At 43.5% G+C, this 21314-nt stretch overlaps 1 protein-coding gene across 2 annotated transcripts in view; it reads left to right on the top strand.

Moving 5' to 3' along the window:
- Positions 1-21028, top strand: part of LOC126427226 (poly [ADP-ribose] polymerase tankyrase-1-like) — a 60563-nt gene extending 39535 nt beyond the window's left edge. For both annotated transcript variants that reach the window (XM_050089465.1, XM_050089464.1), the window contains 2 exons: positions 1933-2506; positions 20380-21028. In XM_050089465.1, the coding sequence (XP_049945422.1) occupies positions 1944-2506; positions 20380-20923 (1107 nt within the window). In that variant the 5' untranslated portion in view covers positions 1933-1943 and the 3' untranslated portion in view covers positions 20924-21028. The remainder of the gene's footprint in view (positions 1-1932; positions 2507-20379) is intronic.
- Positions 21029-21314: the final 286 nt, after the last annotated feature.

Raw genomic sequence — 21314 nt, 5'->3', positions numbered from 1 at the left:
GTAAATTATATATTATAGCAGTAATATATTTTAGCAGTAAAAACTTTAAAAATACACTTCATTTATAAATGACCAGAGTTTGGCATTCAAGACTGCTTCAGGCAAATGCCTATTTATAAATAATGTCCTGCCTGCTGGGTATGACCCATGTCACTAGGTCGGAGTGATAGCCCTTTCTCCTTTTGTTTTGTAGTAGATGAAGGGTTCTCGCCATTGTGCTGCTTATTAAGACCGCGCTCCACGAAGTCTGGATAATATGGGAAGAATTTTAACTAAAGGATCAAAAATTATTGAATATGCATATGGTATGGAGTTTGAAGAATTTACAATTGAAAGATTGTTAACTTGCCATCACACGCATGCACGCAGAGGGAATGCCTTGGACAACTCAGTGCCCTTCCACGAGTTATCTTTAGATTTCAACTTTCGCAGCAAGTGCAGAGTATTAAGTGCCAAGCAATCACAAATGCAGTGGAGCACGAGACATCAACAGAAGTAATTCATCACTCAGTGTGATTCTCTCGGTGCACAACAAGCATTAACATCCAGCAGAGGAAAAAAAAAATGTAACAGAGAAGACTCTGTGTCTTGCAACAATATTACCCATTCTACTGGATACCGAAATGTGTAGGCATATGGGGAAATGAGTGAGTGGGTACCAGAGCTGAGGAGGCTTACAAGGAAACCAGTGTGACACAGAGCCTTGTAAGTCCTGTCCAGGATCTTGTCTCACAGTGGAGTCAAAAAACCGTGGAAGTAGTTGTGCAGCAGTGGCTGGCAGTGAGACATTGTCGAGGCAATGGACTGTCTCTCTTGCCAGTCGCTGGTGGCAGTTGCCTTTAATTGTCTTCGATTTCTACATCGCATATAAACAAATTACTTCATATGCCAGTGGGAGGATTGCACGTGCAGCAGACTGTGGTCCTTACGGCTTACAAGTCACCTCGTGCCATGTTTTCAATTGTGTTTCATATTCTGACAAGATGGTAGAACTGAACTGGGAACCTGCCATCTGTTTTAGTCGATGAGACAAGTGTAACAAAACATACAAAATGGGAATGTGTGGTATCTTGCAGATTATATTGATGAAATCAGCTTGGGTTATCGGCTGTATCGTCGTGTTACAACTTTCCGATGGAGTTCCTATTCTCGTCTTGAGGTAATGATTATGAGTAAGAAACTTACTGAAACTTCGCAACACGTTGTGACATCAACTTGGCTGATAACCTGTGATTTCATCAAAGCATGTGAAATATTGTGAGCTGTCTGGACTAAGTTCACGGACTGAACGTTTTAGTGTCAGTATGACTTGACTCGTCTTGTCTTACCACACTGATCATCCAACAACTCTTTGTAAATTATTTCTTCATTAACCTCATTCCCTATTACAAACAGTTTTTGAGAGCTTTCATACACACCTTTGCAAGTGTGTGCATGCATGAACTTTCATGAAAATATTTTGATATTCTAGTATGGAATTTTTAATCTTTTATACATTTTAACCACTTGTATAGCATAAAATTTGTCATTGTTGCCCCAAAGGTGACTTCTGGTGCCCTTACCTGAAGCAGTAAAGTCTTTTATTGTAAAGTGTTAGTTTTTTCCTGGAAGACTCGTCTTATCCAGAAGCAGCAGTTCTGGTCGTGATATGAAGAATAATTGTGTAAACTAGTTCATACAAGCGATGCAACAGTGAATTGAATGAATCTGTACAGTGAGTGAATAATGCATCACCATGTCATTTCATAGTTAAAGGAGTAAATATGCAAAGGCAAGTATCTATGACCAACACACAAACTACAGTCCTGCTAAACAAGGATGACTGCTGGGAAGTAAAATAAGTATGTAATAGATAGGTTGAGAGGTAAAGAATGCACTTATTTACTGTTTGGTAACATTTTCAAATAAAGTTTCTTTGTGTGTGTGTTTCAGGAGAGGTCGTAATGGCTGTAACAAGCACACAGGACCACAGTATCGCAACTGACCTGCGCACGCTGCTGGAATCGGGTGAGGGTGCGGACGTGAAGCTGGTGGTCGGCGACTCTGAGCTGCTGGCCCACAGTCCCATACTGACAGCGAGGAGTCCAGTTTTTGCTGCCATGTTGCGAAATAACATGAAAGAAGCCCGCAGCCGCCAAATTGAGATAACAGACTTGCAAGAAGATGTGCTAAAACAGCTGCTGTGTTTCATGTACACCGATACAGCTCCGCAGCTAGCGAGCATGCTAGGTGAAATGATAGCTGCCGCCGATAAATACGATCTGCCGTTGCTAAAAGAAAAGTGCGAGGAACAGATAGCGCAGGGCCTGAGTGTCGAGAATGCTGCAGCCGCCGCACTCCTCGCTGTGCTGCACTCCTGTCCGAGGCTCGAGAGTGCAGTCGTGGCCTTCATAGCGACCCACCCCGAGGTGATGACCTCTGCCGGCTGGATAAATGTCTTGCTGGGCAATGCGGAGGCTGCAGCTCAAATATGCAGTCTGGTGGCGGCAGCGGCGCCAAGAACCAGGTATGTGCAGCAGTTTGTTTGCAAGTTAATCACGTCATTGAACACTGTGTTGTCCTCTCAAGCTGGCATCACCCTGGAACTATTGTCGTAGGAACTCTGCACGGTAGGAAGGGGCTACCATTCCACCTGCTGGAGTCCTGCAAGATTTCCGTGAATAGGTTCCACACCGTGTCCTCAATGGTCAGATGTTATCTGTTAGATTTAAAATTGCGACTGAGTGAGAGGGCACTGCTTTTAAGACCTTTATCTGGTCATTTACATTAACAACTCGAACATGTTAGGATACATTATTTAGAATAGTTTCGGTTGATTTTTTGCCCAAGCAGCCCTATTAGTATGTGCTCCACTAAATGATTGCCTTATTTTTCAAAAGTGGCATTTTGTTTAATAAATTATTCTTGAAGTTGTTTTGTTTTTCAAAATGTAGGAATGAGCCCTACTGCATAGTGAACTGGACAATATGATGGTTGTTAAACAAAGATGGTGACTAATTTTCAAACATATTGAAGAGGTTATTACACTGCCACCAGGTACCATCCCTGTCTAATCTCAGCTGTTCTTTGGCAGTAGTGTCTTGAATGTGGTTGTAACTTGAACCCCCCCCTCTAAAGTTTTAAAATGGCAGAAAGTTGACATCTTTATATAATCAAGTTTTGCCTTCTACTGAAGAAGCCTGTTTCAGAAACAAAAGATCTTCACAGGGCTTATGGCGAATCTACAATGTCTGGTGCTGCTTGTGACAAGAAAATATGCTCACTGGATTCTTGGACGAGCTCGTGCTCAAAAGTAGATTGGAGTTGACATTTGCAACTAACGTAAACAATGTGTCCAGGATAAAGGGACGAATGATGGAAACAATGAATTTTGGGTATATAACGACATTATGACTGAACAACACAGTACAGAAGTTCAAACGGGATGCTCTCATCTGAAAAAGCACACACCCAGAAATTGGCCAGTAAGGCCTAAGTGTGACTAAATTTTTCAATACCACAGCATGGTGTACGTTCCAAGATTGAGCAGTAAAACACAGAGTACAAGAATGTCCCTCAACAGCTGACGAAAGATTGTGTCCTAAAGAAAACAAGGGAACTCCATCATGAAAAGTGGAACTGTCACTATGACAATGTGTGGCTTCATGTTAAAGAAGCTGTTACTTTTTTCAGCAGAATTTCCACACGAGGATAACGTTTAATTATGTACCAGGTTTATATTCCTGGTTAAAAAGGTCGGTCAGTGTGACGATAGTCTGTAACTGCACTAGATACCATTTCACGAGTGTTTGCAGCGTTTTCTGAACAATGGACTGTGGAACATTCACCTGTCGTGACACAGCTCGTGTGCTACTTGAAGTTTGCACATTGTGTCCATCATTCTCCACTATAGCAACAATAACTTCAACAATTTGTGTTGCAATTGGCCATCTGCCTCTCCCAGGATCAATTCCCCAATAACCGTGTCATATAAACTTCCAAGTGGTGTTCTTAAATTTGGGTGAGGATCTCTCCATATTCCTGTAATGCATTGATACTCACCAAGAGCAACAATGCTGTTTCTGTTGTTTTGATATAACAGCGTTGTGAGTAAAGCCAAGCCCTGCCCACCTTGTCTAGTCCTACGTTGACTGCCTGAAACTGTAATTCACACTGATGCTTGTTTGGATTGCCATACCAGTGCCAGCAACTAACAGCAAGTCGTACCACTAAGACTACAAGAAACGCAAGTCGTGCAGCGCACAGTCTGAACATCATTCCTATAAAGTTGGGAACCCTTGTATCAGTTTTCCGTCTACACTGGCTCAGGTAGCAAAAGTCCCATTATAACCATCCTGCACATTTTTTTTTCACTACGAAAATGGTGTATTGAAGGCTTTAGGGGTGATTTTGGAGCGATTATCAAGAAATTAAGAAACTGATTTGTGGAAGTCTTCCAAAAGTGGATGAGAAGATGGAACAAGTGCATCACTCTTAATGACAACTCGAAGGGAAATAAAAATTTTTCAGCGTCAATTTGTCTTTGTTGAATGACCTTTGTATGTTGCTTCTTTGGTAAAAAATTTGAAGGTACGAGAGATAAAGCTGTGAAAGTAAAGCCATGTTTCAGCATACAGAAATGGCTGAGACAGGGAGGTGGAGTAGATGCAATATGTAGGGTGGAGGGAGAGTATAATATTACCTTGTCAGTGAGTTACATCTTCCTTTGTTACTTCTGTGCCTACATTTGTAGGAAATTAAACACATTCTTTTGCTTCACTGTTGTTGAACTTGTACCCTAATGCTGCAGTCATCAGCTGGACAGTACTTACGTGTGGATCATTCCACGCCAAGTGGTCTGGAGTATCTTACATGACTGTCATGGATTTTGATAAAATTTCATGTCTACATTTGTGCATTTTTCCCAGTAAACACTGCCTAAGTTTCACAATCACCAATACAATAGTACAGGAGATTGTCGTTTTTTTGACCCCATAGTGCAGTTCTCAACAGTGCACCCTGAGTTTTTGGTAACTTTGAAATCCGGAAAAATTTTATTGAAAGAAAACAAAACTGTCTAGTGCAACTTTTTGTGCTCTTCAGTAAAATAATGAAATATTTCATGAGCAATTTTCATATTGATGATTTGTAGCAAAGTCATCTGAAGTTTAGCTTTTTATGTCTTTAGAAGGAATTGCAGGAAAAACTTAAGACTTTGCTTGTAGTATCTGCCAATACAAAGTCATAGTAGTATTGCTTCCCAATAGTTTACAGATTGTGGGCAAAGTTGATCTCCCCCCACCCTCACCTTTTTTTCTTTTCTTTTCTTTTTTTCCCCCCCTCTGTTTCAATGATTTCTTCATAAATGTGGCAAAATCAGAAGATTGGCTAAAATTATTAATCAGTCATTTGAGGAAGGATATTTCCCGGATGTGTTAAAATATGCTGAAATAAGACCATTGTTCAAGAAAGGCTCACCAGATGACATAGGAAATTACCACCCTATTTTCCTGCTGCCAGTTTTTGCTAAGGTGATAGGATTGTTGTGAAACAGCTTGAAAACTTTCTTATAGAAAATATAGTTAAAATAAATTTGGATGTCAAAAGGGAAAAAAATACAATAAATTCCATCAGGGAATTCAATGAAAAGATAAGCTCTGCTATAGATAAGCGTAAAAAAGGTCACTTTTGTGATTTGGCCAGAGCTTTTGACTTGGTCAATCGCTTACTACTTCTACCCAAGTTAGAGAGATATGCGATTGTGGACAGGGCATTGCAGTGGTTCAAATCTCAATTGTCAGAAAGAAAACAGTTATTCTAAATTCAAACGGAAAAATCATTCTAGGACTGGAAGAGGATCTGTACAGGGGTCCCACAGGGCTCAATTTTAGGGCCTTATCTTTTCTGCTGTACATAAATTATTTACCTTTAAACCTTAATGTTCACTCCGTTTTATTCGCAGATGACACCTCAGTTTTAATTGAAAATGACAATTTAGAATAATTTCAAGGTAGTGTGGAAAAATAAAGGGAAACCTAGAATTATGGTTTCAGCATAATGGATTAAAACTCAATGTCACAAAAACACACTTAGTGCAGTTCAGTGCTAGAACATCAGCATCTCGCATAAAAATAGTGCACAGCAATCAGGAAATGACTGAAGCAAGTTATGTAAAATTTCTAGGTCTACTTAGCAAGCAAACAAACTAAAGAGCCTAGCTTATGCAATGACTGTCTTATCTGGTTCCACTCTTATGGACACCCAAAAGATGGTTTACCACAGCTACTTTCAGACTATAATTTGATACAGAATAATTTTCTGGGGAAACTCGATGAACAGCCAGAGATTACTTTCTCTTCAAAAGAGAATCATAAGAAACGTGTTTAGTCCAAAAAAGAACATAATGTTGCCCATTATTTAAAAAAAATTAAACATACTAACCACTCCTTTTCTGTACATCTATAAAAATTTTTATTTTCATGTATAAAAATCAAAACTCGCTTGATAATTTTCATTTCAACCACTACAGTGCTCACCTCACACACAGAGTTTCAAACTTCCCCCTCACAATTTAAAACTTTACACTAAACACCATTGTACATGAGATTAAAAATTTACAATAAATTAAATAACACAAATCTGTTAAATATGGAGTTTGGCCCACTAAAAAGATTGTTATGTAATACAGTAGTGGAAAAATGTTATTCAATTGAAGAATTCATGCAGGACACTTTGGCATTTTTAAAAGAAAAACAATAAAGATTATGTATTGTATAATAAATTGCTAATATATTGTATAAATTGTATTGCAAGCTTCAAAATGACCGTAAGTGTTATATAGGTTCTTGTTAATTGTTCATGTCTAAAAATTCAGAAATGCCCGCTTAAATATGTTGTTATAACTTTTTTTGTCCGCCCCGGTAGCTGAGTGGTCAGCGCGACACTGTCAATCCACAGGGCCCGGATTAGATTCCTGGCTGGGTCGGAGATTTTCTCCGCTCAGGGACTGGGTGTTGTGTTGTCCTAATCATCATTATTTCACCCCCATCGACGCGCAAGTCGCCGAAGTGGCGTCAAATCGAAAGACTTGCACCAGGCGAACGGTCTACCCGACGGGAGGCCCTCGTCACACGACATTTCATAACTTTTTTTAAGTAATTTGACGTGTCTCCAGTACAAAAATCTTTGATTTATAACTGTATGTTATGAGACAAATAAACTACACACACACACACACACACACACACACACTAAAAAATGGACATCTTTAGCCCTCTCCTTTCTGGAGTCACACATTCCCTTTATGAATACGTGCTTGACCACCACACCATGGGGCCACAGCCTTTGCACCACTACTTTGCTTTCTGTATTGTATGTTCCCCCATCCTCCTTCTCCACCACCACCACCACCACCACCACCACCACCACCACCACTACTGGATGGCCTTCTTGGAGCTCTAATTGTGCATGGATCTGGTTTTGTGTTTTGGACACTCATTTTCTTAACCTTTTGGTCAGCACCGTACATATTCCACTTTTTGTGTCTTACTCTATGCATCATTCTTTTGTGCAACAGCACTATCCCATAACCCAGCAGTGTAGCCACTCCAAACTTGGGGGTGGGGGGGGGGGGGGGTGTTCATAAAGTACCTGCACATTGGTAGCCTCTGACCACACAGGGGTCTCATGTTTGTACCTGATCTGGAAACCACCCCCACCACCTCCATGCAAGCCAAAGAGTATGTGCCTATCATGGCTGGAACAGGGATGCTGGGCAATGGTTTACTGGCTAGGTAACTATTGTTTTGGCCGGGTGTTGACCAAGGGGAGAGTCTGTTCAGATTGGGTGGTACCATGGTGGAAGATACGCACATGAAGCGAATTAAACCACCTACTGGTGGTGGCTGCATGGCCCCATCAGTCTCTTCTGAAGCGAAGACATGTTACATTGTGGAGAGGCATGACCCCAAAATGTTCTCTTGCCTGGTTACGCCATAGGAGGAACATACAGCTCAGTGTTGAGGTGAGAAATACTTCCTGCCTCCCATACTGGGTTTGTTGTGGGATAGATGAGGATTCCTTTTTGACTGCAAAGCCACTGTTCTTCATGAAACACTTAGAGGACAGTTTTGGGGAAGGTGCAGCAATTTCAGACATGAAAAGTGGCACCGTTCTCTCATGGTTTGCTGCTCTCCTGTGACAAGCTGGCTGATATTCCTGTCACTAACCTCCCACCTCCCTCCCCCCATAAAAGTCTGAATATGGTGCGGGTATCATTTTCCACAGAGATCTCTTATTACAGACATATGATAAGTTGTGTGCTAATTTGGAGCAGTGGGGTGTGCATTTTGCCCATCGTATCCAGTGGGGACGAATAGACTCCAGAGTGGATATTGCATCCTTCATTTTGGCCTCTGAAGGTGGCTGTTTGCCTGAGACGGTCAAGGTGATTGTGTGTGGCTGTGATGTCAAGCTGTATATTCCTCCTCGCATGCATTCCTACAAATGCACGAGATTTGGACACGTCTTCACGTTGCAACACCAGCCGTAGCGATTGTGGCTGTCAGTTGAACAGCAATGCTCCTTGTGCCCCTCGTCCCATCTGTGCTGAGCACCATTCCCCTGATCACCTGATTGCACTGTTTTCAAGTGAGAAAAGAAAACCAGGGAATAAAAGACCTTAACCACCCCACATATCAAGAGCCAAAGACATAAGATACACTAACGCTATGATAACATCATCCTGTTTAGTGACTGTGCCATTGCTCTCCATATCTTCTATGTCTGGCCTTTGGTTTGCCTGACTACACCCAGTCCTGGTGGCTGGGGGTCATCCTTCCACTGCTCCCCCTCCCCAACCACCCGCCAGAGAAGCATCTTTCTGCTCCAGCACCTCTCTCCAGGATGGGGTCCTTCAGGACAGTCCCATCCTAGGACTTTGCTGATATGCAAGTGAATGTAGCCAGTGGCTGAAGGAGCCAAAGGAAGGTCGTAGGACTTTGCATTCTTCCTGTCCCAGAAACTGGGGCGGACAAGCACCCCACAGAAGTCTAAATTGTCAAAGGACAAGTAGTAGTCTCCCAAAAGAGGAAGATTTTGGTGGACCCCGTGCCACTAGACTCGACAAATTCCCCCCCCCCCCCCCCCCCCCCCCCCCCCCCCCCCGCCTCACCCCACCCATGTCCCTCGATTGGGAAGAAGTGTGTATTGTCGGAGTGTCTTCGCAACCAGTGGTAGCAGGCAGTACTGAGGCAGGATCTGCCTCCTCGGTCCCTTCCCACTGATAGTTGTATCCTCCAGTGGAACTCTAGCGGTTTTTCTGCCGCTTGGCTGAGCTTACAATGTTTTTCGTGCATTTCCCTGTTTTTTTGCTTCTCTCCAGAAGACTTGTTTTCCAGCAAAGTGGACCCCTACCCTCCTCGGCTGTTTCAAGAATCACACTGAAAGAATGTCAGATGGTGTTTGTGTGTGTGGTATGGACTTGAACTGCAGGAAACACCAACCTCTCAAGATGACTTTAGAGGCTGTGGCTGTTCATGTGAAGACACTGAATTTATGATTTGTAATATGTATGAAGTATTGCTCAGTCGGAATGCTTTCACAGGATCACACATAGACGTATTAAACTATGTTTCTTTGAACATGTGAACTTCGAACACACAGTTCGCTGTTTTTGATGCAGTACAACAAAAGAAAAAAAATGTTCTCCAAAAATTCTTCTTCGTAATGTGAAAGTTCGTCACAAAGTATTGTTCTTCAATGAAATGAAATGAAAATAGATTCTTGAGAGCACGATGTTCAAAGTGCTACCTCACAAGCAGCACGACTTGTCCACAACACAGAACGAAAAGGCTTGGAGCACAGGTCACAGGAGCACATCCGTCCGGGTGGTGAAGGTGACTTCTGATTCGAGGCAGTGACAGTACTTCAGTCTCTGGCTGGTAAAAACTGAATTGCCTCTAGCCAACTGTGTATGGACAGAAATACTCACACTATTGAAGGTTACAATGTACCTATTGGCTATCGAAGCTGCGGCAGATGCAGCAGAGTGTGCATGTCCGGAATGACCCCTGTTGCGATCTTCTGCAGGCTAGTCACCAGGAGGCCCTCTTGGGGCTGAGCCAGATACTGCAGAAACGAGATTGGATGCAGGGGTCGAGTGGATAATAACCCGCTAAGAATAATGGTTTTTGGGTTGGGGGCATTGAAGGTGAAACCGATTGATATGCTGTGTACCTCCCTCCCAATCCTTAAGTGGTAGGTTGGAACTATGACTACTGGCCATGGCAAAGCTGTCTAAAACTTCATCTCTTGAATACTGGTGTTCCCACACACTTCATTGTGGCATATGAGTCTTATTGGGTCATTGAACTTTCTGTTTGCAGCCCAGGTCTCGGTCCATCCATTGAAGAGTGGTAATTTTCTGATCTTCTTGACCCTCCTTTGGTGTCACTTGCCTGGGCCTACACCCAGATGGCATCTCTCCAGAGCTGATTAGGATGCTTTCACTAGTGTCTTCGCTCTTTGCACCTCACCTCACGCAAGTATCAGTGCGGTTGCCCAGAGCACAACTGCAACCATTCCATTGACAGCTGACTCAGTGACTCACTCTTTTTTGCAATCCCCTCAGTGGAAGAAAGTACACTGGTCGTCCAAAAAAAGTCACTGGGGCGTTAAGAGATTGAGGGCTTGCTCTCCGATGCCACAAGTGACGTCCATTAATGGAGCATCTCATTGTCCTTAAACAGCTGTGTGCCCGGGTCACTTATCTCATAAAACAGAAATGAGAATGCTGGCAGTGATATGTTGTGATTGGACCACATACCCCACCTTCGCAAGCTTGGGCGAAGATTTGATGACTATGCACATAGGTACCCTTTGGGTGTATCTGGTTTCTCTGTAAAAAGTGATGTCTAAACTGATCCAGATGAGTTTGCCAGACATTTTGTTTTTTATTATGCTCGAGCATCTGCATCAGAGAATTATCAGCCTGCATTTTGTGTCCTCGAACATTGGGTAGAGCAACTTCCTTTACCATTTATCACGTGGAACCTTATATATGTTCAGTGAGTGGGAATTCCTCAGTGCTCTAGCCCATTGCCCTGACATGACTCTAGGAGCAGACTACACCTGTGGTCAAGTGCTCAAACACTTATCACTGGATTGCCAATATCTCATCCCTGCTATTTTCAATCGTAGCTGGAATGAGGGTGCAGTACTGAAACCGCGTAAACACCTCTTGAGATGTAGAGCTATTGCCCAATTAGTCTTATTAACTTTCCGATTATAGTGAAACAGTGCAACAGAGCAGATTGGAGGTGCACCTTGGGCAGCTCTAAGGATTTTACAGAAACTGCTCAGTAAAAAAAATTGATTCTCACGCATCTAGTAGTGTTATTTGTCAGCTTCATGGTGAACTGCTCATCATTTTGTTAGTCGTCATAGTTATTGTGATATTTCAAAATTAACTTCTGCATGAAAGTAGAATAGTTTCCATTTGCAGCACAGCACTATGGGTGCATGTTAGGTCAGATGTTGCTGCCTGCCAAATGTAGTTAACTTATTAATATATTTTTTAAACTTGGGATCTATAACTCCAACCACTCTTGAGAAAATGGATGCATATAGTACATTTCAACGATAAAGTTAGAATGAAATATTCGTAACACCCTTGTATCTTGTGAAAGGTTTGAGATGTTTAAAAAAGGATTTTGGCAAATGATAGCACACAGAGGCGAGTATGTTGCCATATAGTTATCGTACATAACTTCATTATCTAGCGTTATATAGAAGTAACTACAGTTTTTTTTTTTTTTTTCTGTGGAGTAATGTAATTTTTAAGGGTCACGGTTCCTAGAAACCAGTAGTAGGTTTTGAGACATTGCTGTGACATTCAGTATAAGATTTGTAACCATTGTAAGAACTATGGAGTTAACTACCAAAGTGCTGTTGTGTTGCCTCCAGCAACAACAAATGAATGCCTTCTGAAGATTTTCTAAATACTGTAAATGATTTATAGAACATATAGAACTTTGAAATACAGTCAATGATGTTGACAGGAAACACATTGTCTAAAATGCTCACAAAATTATGGTACAATGTTTACAACACAAAAAATTTTCATTCAGTCATCTTACAAGCAGTTGCAGATCCTCACAAGAAATCATTGTTGGGTGCTGTGGGAAAGAAAGAGAAGGTGGTAGATTTCATTCTTCTAGTGTATTTCACTTGATGCAAGAAGTGGAGCTTAATGCATTGCCAGACTCTCCCCTACCATTTGTGTTCATTGTGTATATTGGAGATGAGGCTTATCCATTGTTGAGGCATTTTATCAAATCTCGCAGTCAATAGGTTTTAGACTCAGGAAAAGAATATTTCAACAAATGTTTTTCCAGACAATGAAAATCAACTGAATATGATTTTGGGATAATGAGTGCTAAGTGGAGCATATTTTGGAAGTCAATACAAAGTTCATTAGAATTTGCTGACAATGTTGTGAAATGTATATGTTCTCCACAATACTGTCATTGACCTAGAAGGACCCCCGACTGACGATGAGTAACATGCAGTAGAAGTTGACTAATCAGTATGAGGCACTTATCAAGCATGACAAAACTTTAACTGAGCTACAAATAAAGCTATTCAAATGAGGTGGTTTTCAAAACTTTTTCATATAATAAAACAAGATTTTCATGTCTTTGTCAGTTACACTACCTAAACTTTATCATTGCCTATTCTTTTAAGACAATAAAAGAAGTAAGATGTTAATGAAATGCATTCTGTACTTTCGGTTTGCTGCCACCTCATCAGATAACTTGTCCAAGATTAATCACTTGCTGTGATACTTGATTCACTGGTTCCATAAAGGATACAGAGTAAAAACAGCTGCTCTGTTTTCTCGAAATGTGACAAAAGAACAGGAGCAAAAGCAAAATGTTGCCAGACTGCAGCCAGAACCACTCGTGAACTTTGATTGCCGTACTCACAAAAAGTCACGTTTGATTCGCTCTGCTTGCAGCACCATTATAATTGTGCACACTGATCGGTACTGGTTTGTTTCACTAGCACTGTTCTAGTCGTGCTGTGTCACTTCATTATAACCACAGCCGAAAGTTCTCTGCACTCGAACTTATGGTCCTGCCAGGGGAGTGACAGTTCTTCTGTGAATTGGTGTATAGCACGCATGGGCCCTGAACTGTTGCATCCCATTCTTCCTTTCTGGACTGCGTGTCCCCCGTCCCCCCTCCCTCCATTCTCACTTCTTCCCCTCTGCCCTCTCCTTCCCCTCTATAGGTGTTCTTACTTATGTTGGTGTGGCTGTCCACCTGGTTTCCTGTATTCCTTGCAGTTTTGTTCCCCTTGCTTTTTCCTCTTCATCCTTCCTTTTTGGCCCCCTTTGGGGTTTGACCTCCATTTCTAAATGTTATCTCTGTCCTGTGAGCCATTTTGAAAACTCCCTCCTTAACATCTACAGTGTGGAACCTCCCCGGTGTAGGCCCCCTCTGCTCCGCTGAGTTGCCAGCACGTGTACCCAGTTTATGTGGTGGGGATCTGCCCCCCCCCCCCCCCCCCCCTTGCCCATGGTACCTGAGCTGTGTTGCCTTCCCACGTATGCTTAGGGTGGTTGCTTGAGCATCAGAATTCCTGGCAATAGCAGCCATGCTAGATGGCCCTTGCTGTGGCTGTGTGTTGCCCATAGGGAGAGTCCCTGATTGGAGGGTGTAACATTATGTGATTGCCTTATCATTTTAAATCCTTCACTAATCGAGCAGTTGCTTGGCAACAGCTACAGTTAGCAATTAATGCTGCGAGAATGTAAAAGGTGAACGACCTGTGACGTAACGTGTTTATTCCGCGAAAAATGGACAGAAGAATTCTTTTTCACATTCTTTCGATGTACGAGATATTCTCGAACAGTTACTTATTTTCTCTTGTCTCTTGTAACTTGTTAGACACGCATGTCTTGCTGCCGTATTATTATTGTTAAAAATAATATTATTTTAGTGTAAAGTTAAAGAGGAATACTAAAAGTGCAATACTGCATAGCAGTAGATTTATTGTGCGATGTGTGTGTGAAAACGTCAAAGGAATTATTTTCATTACGAGAAGAGAAGTGCCAGTCAAAATGGCATCCATGTTAAATCCTTCATTGCAGTGTAAGTTCATCTATTAATTGCCATAAATTCAGAGTTAAATGGAACTGGTGAATGGACTATGTCTCACTCCTGCATGAAGTTATTCAATTTTCTTTATGTTTCTGCCAAATAGAGAGTTCAGTCACGAATTCTTACGTCGAAATCGGATGGAAGTTGCATGCGGCACAATATTTTCTCTGCGCCATATTCTACTGCTAAATGCATGATAAACTACAGTCCCTTGTCTGCACTAGGACAGATGGGGACCCTTTCACTGCCACAGAGCTGTTATTTTTTGTTGTTGAAAATATCAAAGACAAGGTTGGCAAACTGGAGTCTCTTAGTAACATGTGGTCGGATTCACTGTTGATCAAAACTGCTTCTGCCACCCAATCATTTGGCACTTAGTTCTTGCGATCATCTTGGTGACATCCCGGTGCCTATTATTCCTCGCCAGTCTTTGAATGTGGTCCAGGAAGTTATTTTTCATACAGATCTCATCCTTAGAGCGGATGACGACCTCTGGGCCAATCTGGAATGGCAGGGTGTTAATTTTATGTTTAGATAGATCGTAAGTACAATTGTCCCAATACTGACGCCTTTATCCTGGCATTCAAGGGAGATACCTCACAAAGAGAGTCGAGCTTATGTGTAATGTGTGTTGTATAAGTCTTTCGATCATTTATCTTACACTGAGGCTTACCAGAAATGAGTCTTCACACTGTGTGATGACTTCTACCGTTGCCTCTGTTACATCCTTCACCCTTCTCCCTCTTCCTTATCTCAGTCCTCCACGGCTCTCCCCTCCCTTCCCCAGTGGTTCCCATGTCTTCCACTCTGGGTGCCACTCCCCCTCTTAGGCTGGAAAAGTATCCCCCCTTCTTCAGTGCCTGCGGTTATGGGGCTCACTCCCAGGACCCCTCCTCCGAGCTTCTCTCAGGCTGGAAGCCTCCTACCACTACTTGGCCACAGGACACTTAATCTGTACGCCCTGAAGTCGCCTGCTCTTTCTGTTCCAGATCTTGTCAAAGCCTGTTCTCTCTCTCTCTCTCTCTCTCTCTCTCTCTCTCTCTCTCTCTCTCTCTCTCTCTCTCTCTCTCTCTCTCTCTGTGACCTGCCCTCTTCATCCTATGAAAGAGAGAGAGAGAGAGAGAGAGAGAGAGAGAGAGAGAGAGAGGGGGGGGGGGGGGGGGGAGGGGGAGGGGGGGGGGGAAGGTCATGGGACACAGTGCAGACAGCCTTGTAACCTGAGTCTAACCTCTTACATATGGATCACTGCGCTTATTCAATGGAACTGTAATGGGTACTACAGTCACCCCCCAGAGCTGCAATCCCTTATCCCTTATTGCTTGTTACTTGGCAGCTTGTCACTCTCCAGGAACCTCATTTTACTGATGCTCACACACCAACCCTTTGTAGTTTCTGTGCTTTCTCATGGAAGCAGGCAAACCCTGTGAAGGCTTTCTCTGGCATTTATACATTGGTCTGTATGGATATTGTTAGTACGTGGGTCCTACCGTACCACATTGGAAACAGTTGCTGTACAGGTCCACTTGGATCCTTTGGTCGTGGTTTGCAATTTCTATCTCCCTTGTGACAGGTCACCTACATCTGCTGCCCTAACTGCTTTTCTTTAGCAAGTCATTCCTCCCTCCCTATTTGGGGATTTTAATGCCCATCACCCTTCGTGGGGCAGTGCATTATCATCTAGTCGGGGGCTCCTTTTTGACCAATTTCTTGTGGACCATGACCTGTGTCTTCTTAATGATAGTTCCCCCTCCTCATTTTAATGTCACATATGGCACTTTCTCTGCCATTGATCTATAGTGCTCCTTCTTCCTTCCTTGCACTGGTCACCACACAATGACCTCTGTGATAGTGACCACTTCCTGTTGATTCTCATTCCCTTCCCGCCTCCTGATGACCAGGTTGCCCCACTGGACTTCCTTCCATCGTGCTGATGGGTCTCTATATAACTACCAGGCCGTGCAATACTGCATAGCAGTAGATTTATTGTGCGATGTGTGTGTGAAAACGTCAAAGGAATTATTTTCATTACGAGAAGAGAAGTGCCAGTCAAAATGGCATCCATGTTAAATCCTTCATTGCAGTGTAAGTTCACATATTTTTTATCAAGTTCTATTGATGTTGGTGATCTGTATAAGATAATCTGCACAGTTGACATGACATTTCCTGCGTAACAAGCCCCATTTGCCATTGGCCAGTTGCACGGGTGTTTGTGTTGTCCTCATCATTCCATCCAAATTCATGAAAAGTGGCGAGATTGGACTGTGCTCAGATTGGGGAAGTGTACGGGTGCAGATGACCACGCAGATGAGCGCCCCACAAACCAATCGTCATCATTTCCGTGGGGGAGCACGGCCAGTGCCATCGCTATCTGTGATCGTCATCTTGTCTTGCAAGATCTGAAGCTGCGCCCATTCTCTGCTGGTCTTTTCACCTTTAAACTTCCTCGCGCGAAGCCCATTACTTAGTCACACAGAGCAAGCAAGTGCGTTGAATACTTTGTCTCCTCCCTAGGTTCTTCTGTCCCTTTGTTACAGGTATGCGCTGCACTCCGCACTCTCAGAGGTTGTCAACGGCAGTCTTCCATTGTGGACCTTGCCCTTCCAGCACCTCTGTACAGAACGATCAGTTTTGCAGAGCACCCCGCTACTCTTTTTGTGACCCCATCAGTGTCGGTCATCTATCCAGTCACCTTCCTCCGGAAACAGCAGGCTGAATCTACCCGATTATCTTTCACCCCTTGTCAGGTGTAATCCTACAATGAATCTTTTGCTGAGTGGGAACTTCTTCAGGTCCTCTCTTCGCACTCTTGGCCCTGATTGCATCCATAACCGATTACTTCAACACCTCAATCCTCCACGACGACAATATCTCGTTAAGGTGTTAAACTGCATTTGCCTCCAAGGCATTTACCCCCTCCCCCGCCTCCAATGGAGAGGGTCACTGCTGTAAGACTGGCAAGGATATGGTGACATTTGATAGTTACTGGCCAATCAGTGTGACCAATTCACCATGCAATTTACTGGAATGGATGGTGGTTCGTTGGCTCAGTTGGGTCCTTGAGTCTCGGGGACCTTTTATCTCCTTACCAGTGCAGCTTTCAGGGCTGGTCCCTGATGGATCAGCTGCTTTGATCCATTCATGCCTTTTTTAATCGCTGTTGCCATCTTGTCACAGTTTTCTTCAATCTTCATAAAGCCTACAACACAGCTTGGTGCCGGCACATCCTCATTTCTATTTGCCAGTCCCTGTCCCACTGGTCTTGAGTCCATGTTAGCACTATTCTCAACTTTCTGCAGACTCAGGAATAAGGTGTTCCACAGGGCTCCGTAGTGTGTCCTTTTTCTCGTTGGTATTAATGATGGACATCTGGTTCTACCAGACCGTTGGTCACCCCTGGTCTGTGTGTGGGCTAGTCTCACTCGTCGGTGCCTGCGAAGTGACAGCTCCAGGGTGCCATCTGGCAGACTTCCTCGTGGACACTCTCACAGTTTTCAATTATCTCCCCTTAAGTCGAGGGTGGTCTATTTCTGTTGTGTACTACAGTCCATCGTGATCTGGAGCTCTACCTCGGTGCCCAGCACCTGAACATAGCCCACCAGTTCCCTTTCTTCTTTCTGACAGCAATGTTACTTGGTTCCCCTCTGTCAGTCATCTGAAGGGGTTGGGTGTTTTCAATGTCCATAGCTTCCTTGTCCACACCTCTCGGGGCTCAGATAGTTAGACGCTTCTCTGCCTTTACTGGTCATTAGTTCTGTCTCATCTGTGCTATGGTCGTCAAGTTTATGGATTAGCTGCTCCTTCAATGTTTCTCCTCTTCGACCCAGTTCACCATCGTGGCACCCGTTCAGCCAGCAGTGCCTTTCGCGCCTGCCCTGTTAATAGCTTTCTGGTTGACACTGGGATACCTGCCCTTTCGATTCAGTGTTCCCATCTCTGGTTCCTTATGCCATCACTTGCTGGTCTCCAGCTCGCCTACCTTGTTCTATCATTTTCACAGTTTCAGGCTGTCACCAGCCCGCCTTTGGATAGGTTTACTGGTTGGGCTCCACCTTGCTTCTCCCTGCTGTTACTTCTTTCTCCACCTTCTCTCCTGACCACTGTCCCTTGGTTAGTTCCCCGAACTCGAATGGATCTCTTCTGGGGTCCAAAAGCCTTCATCATTCCAATGGTGTTTTCACTGAACATGTGATCTCATGTCTTCAGTTGACATGGAACACCATCTCTTGCTTGCCCCTTGTGGGGCATTTACTGTGGAACTGATGACCATCTGATGCTCTGCTTCATTAAACGAACTTCATTCACCAGAGTTTTGTTATGTTTGGGCTCGGTGAGTGGCATTCAGGCTGTTGCTGAATTTTTTGCACCACCCCTTGGTCGCTGCCATCCATGATGTTCTCACTGATTTTACTGATGCTGCTTGTTAGGTTGATTTCCTTTGGATTCCAGCTAAGTAGGTACCCCTGGTAATGAACATGCTATTCATCAAGCTGGGGAGGGCGGGGGGGGGGGGGGGGGGGGGGGGGGCAGCATTTACCCCTGCCCACCCACCAATCCCGTTCTCTCTGATCCCTCTGGGGATGGATTTTCTGCTTTACATCATATCCCTTTTTGTTAAATCGTGGGCCAACTCTTGGGAGACTACCTCCCTACCCAATAAACTTCTTGCAATCGAGGAGATTTGCACAGTGTGTCGTTCTCCCCTCAGCCTCTCCCCAGCGGAATCTGCTATCCTCTGCTGTCTTCATATTATCCATAGTAGATTAGCCGCTTGTTTTTTTACTACGCAGTGAGTCTGCCCCACTTTGTAGTTGTGGGGCTCCCCTCTAGATGATCCATATTTTGCTGGGCTGCTCCCACATTTTGGCCCTTTGCACTAAATATGCTCCCCTACCTTCCTTGTCTCAGGCGTTAGCAGACGACCCTCATGCTATAACGTCTGTCCTTTGTTTTCTTTGCAAAAGTTGTTTGTCGTCTCACATTTAAGTCCTCGAATTTTTCTCTGGAATTTGAGTTGCTCAGTTAGCATAGGTGTTAGTTATGGAGGCCTTGACCTTACCTTCACACTCACCAGGTTCTCCCCGCCATTTTCCTCACATTTTGTCTGGTCTGTTGTGCAGTTTTGTGTCCTCTTTCTCGTGTCTTTTTTTCCATTTATCATGATAATGGTATAGTGGGGGTGCTATTACCCCACTTCAGGTAGTGTTTCTGCGGTACTCCTGCTCTCCCAGTTTCCACCCAAACCCTTCCTGTTCTTTCCACTTCCTGCTGCCCAAAGTTCCTTTTACCTCCCTGTTTGCATGTTACCCTTCCTCTGGACTGGGACTGTTCTCTTCTGTCTGTGTTGTTCCTCTCATGATTTGTCATCCTACATCATGGAGCCTATGACCTCCCCAGTCAACCAACAATCTGAAGGACATTCCATTGTGGTATTGGCGTGCAAATTCTAGCCTCTGTTGCCATTGAACAACAGTCAGCACGGATGTGTGAATCGGTGCCTGCCGTGGAGGCCCATACACAGCCTTGTTTGCTGAACAGTTGTTGAGGAGACACTGTTGGTAGCATGAACAGTTTACAAACTTCTGCTTTTTTGACTTTGCTGTAACTAATTCTCATTAAAATTGCCATTAAATCTCTTTGTTTAGTTTAAGAGAGTGCTAGAAGCTGTAAAAGATAGTTTCCTTTCCGTAAAATATTGCCAGAGATACTGTGCACAAAGTTGCCGAAAACTCGTCAGTGTACTGTTGACTGGTGCACTATGGGATCAAACAAATAACTATATCGTGGCAGTTATTGCACTGGAGGAAGTAAAACTTTACCAGTGTCCTTTGGGAATGTTCACACACAATTTCGACTAAATCTGTGATGGTCATTGGCCCCGGTATTATTTTTGTGAGTACTGCCTGTAATTTTTGTTTTCTGCCATGTTGTGTTTGACAGAGGTGGTAACAGGATAGTTAACTCTGCCATGTGACTAGAATTTCACATAGAGTTCCTATGTGAGTGTACTGTTCTTTTTGTACTAGGATTGTGAGTAGAATATTAATTATTTTTACCTATTTGCCTGAAAGCTGACCCAAGAATGCCCGTACATTTGTGGCCTTACTGTGCCACCTCAGTTTCCTGTACATTTTCTTACAGTGTTTCTGGTATGACACAGCCAAATGTCAGTTTTGATTATTGCACACCGCGTTATTGTTGATAAAAAGAATTGTGCCGATTACGGTTTACTTTGCAGGGCGTCATCTGTGGAGCAGACACAGGACTTGGCTGAGAAGATGATAGTGGCAGCTAAAGCTGCCAGAGTGGACGAGTTGCAGAGGCTGATGGGAATGGGGGCACCAGTTGACGTGAGGGACAATAATGGGTACACCGTCTTGCATCTGGCAGTGATGAACGCAGGTGCAGAATTGGCTAGACGTGGCAGAGCGAACACCTACGCGCAAGTGGCAGCGTACACCGGTGCGGAAACTGTGAAGTGTCTTCTGGACGGGGGAGCACCTGCCAATGTGAAGGACAAGAGTCTGCAGACACCTCTGCACGCAGCTGCGTATCGGGGTGATGTGAAGATCATGTGGACACTGTTGACGGCATCGGCAAAGGTAGACGTTAAGGATCGTTGGGGAAAGACACCGCTCCACTGGGCTGCTGCCACAGACAATGTAGAAGCAGTGAGGGCACTGCTTCTGGCTGGAGCAAACAAGGATATAAGGGATCACAAAGGTCTTCTACCCATAGACGTAGCAACTGCATTCACTAGAGAACTATTCAGTACTTACTAAACATTACATAAATGTTGTTCTACTTACATACCTCTTAAATATTAAGATGGATATGTAATTAATTTCTGTTGTATCACAGAAAATGAAATAAAGTATTTTTCAGAATTTCTACTCTTAGCTAGTTAAATTTGTTACAGATTGCATTTTGTGTCTCACTCCCCACCCCACCCCTGAATAGAGCAAATTCAATTAAAAGCATTGTAGTATCAATATAGTTAAACATCTAATTCTTTAGGTCCATGTCTTAAACTATTTGAAGCTTACTGCATAAAAGTTTTATCTGGATTCGTCAAACTAATCATCATGAAGGGTTGCCCCTAGATACACAGTTCGTGAATAATTGCACTTTACAGAAACTGATTTTGTATGTACTTTTTGATGCAACTACTCC

Source organism: Schistocerca serialis, chromosome 11 (genome assembly GCF_023864345.2).
Source record: "Schistocerca serialis cubense isolate TAMUIC-IGC-003099 chromosome 11, iqSchSeri2.2, whole genome shotgun sequence".
In the NCBI taxonomy this organism is placed as follows: Eukaryota; Metazoa; Arthropoda; class Insecta; order Orthoptera; family Acrididae; genus Schistocerca; species Schistocerca serialis.
The sequence above is the reverse complement of the archived record's forward strand: the minus strand, read 5'-3'. Positions and strand labels throughout refer to the sequence as shown.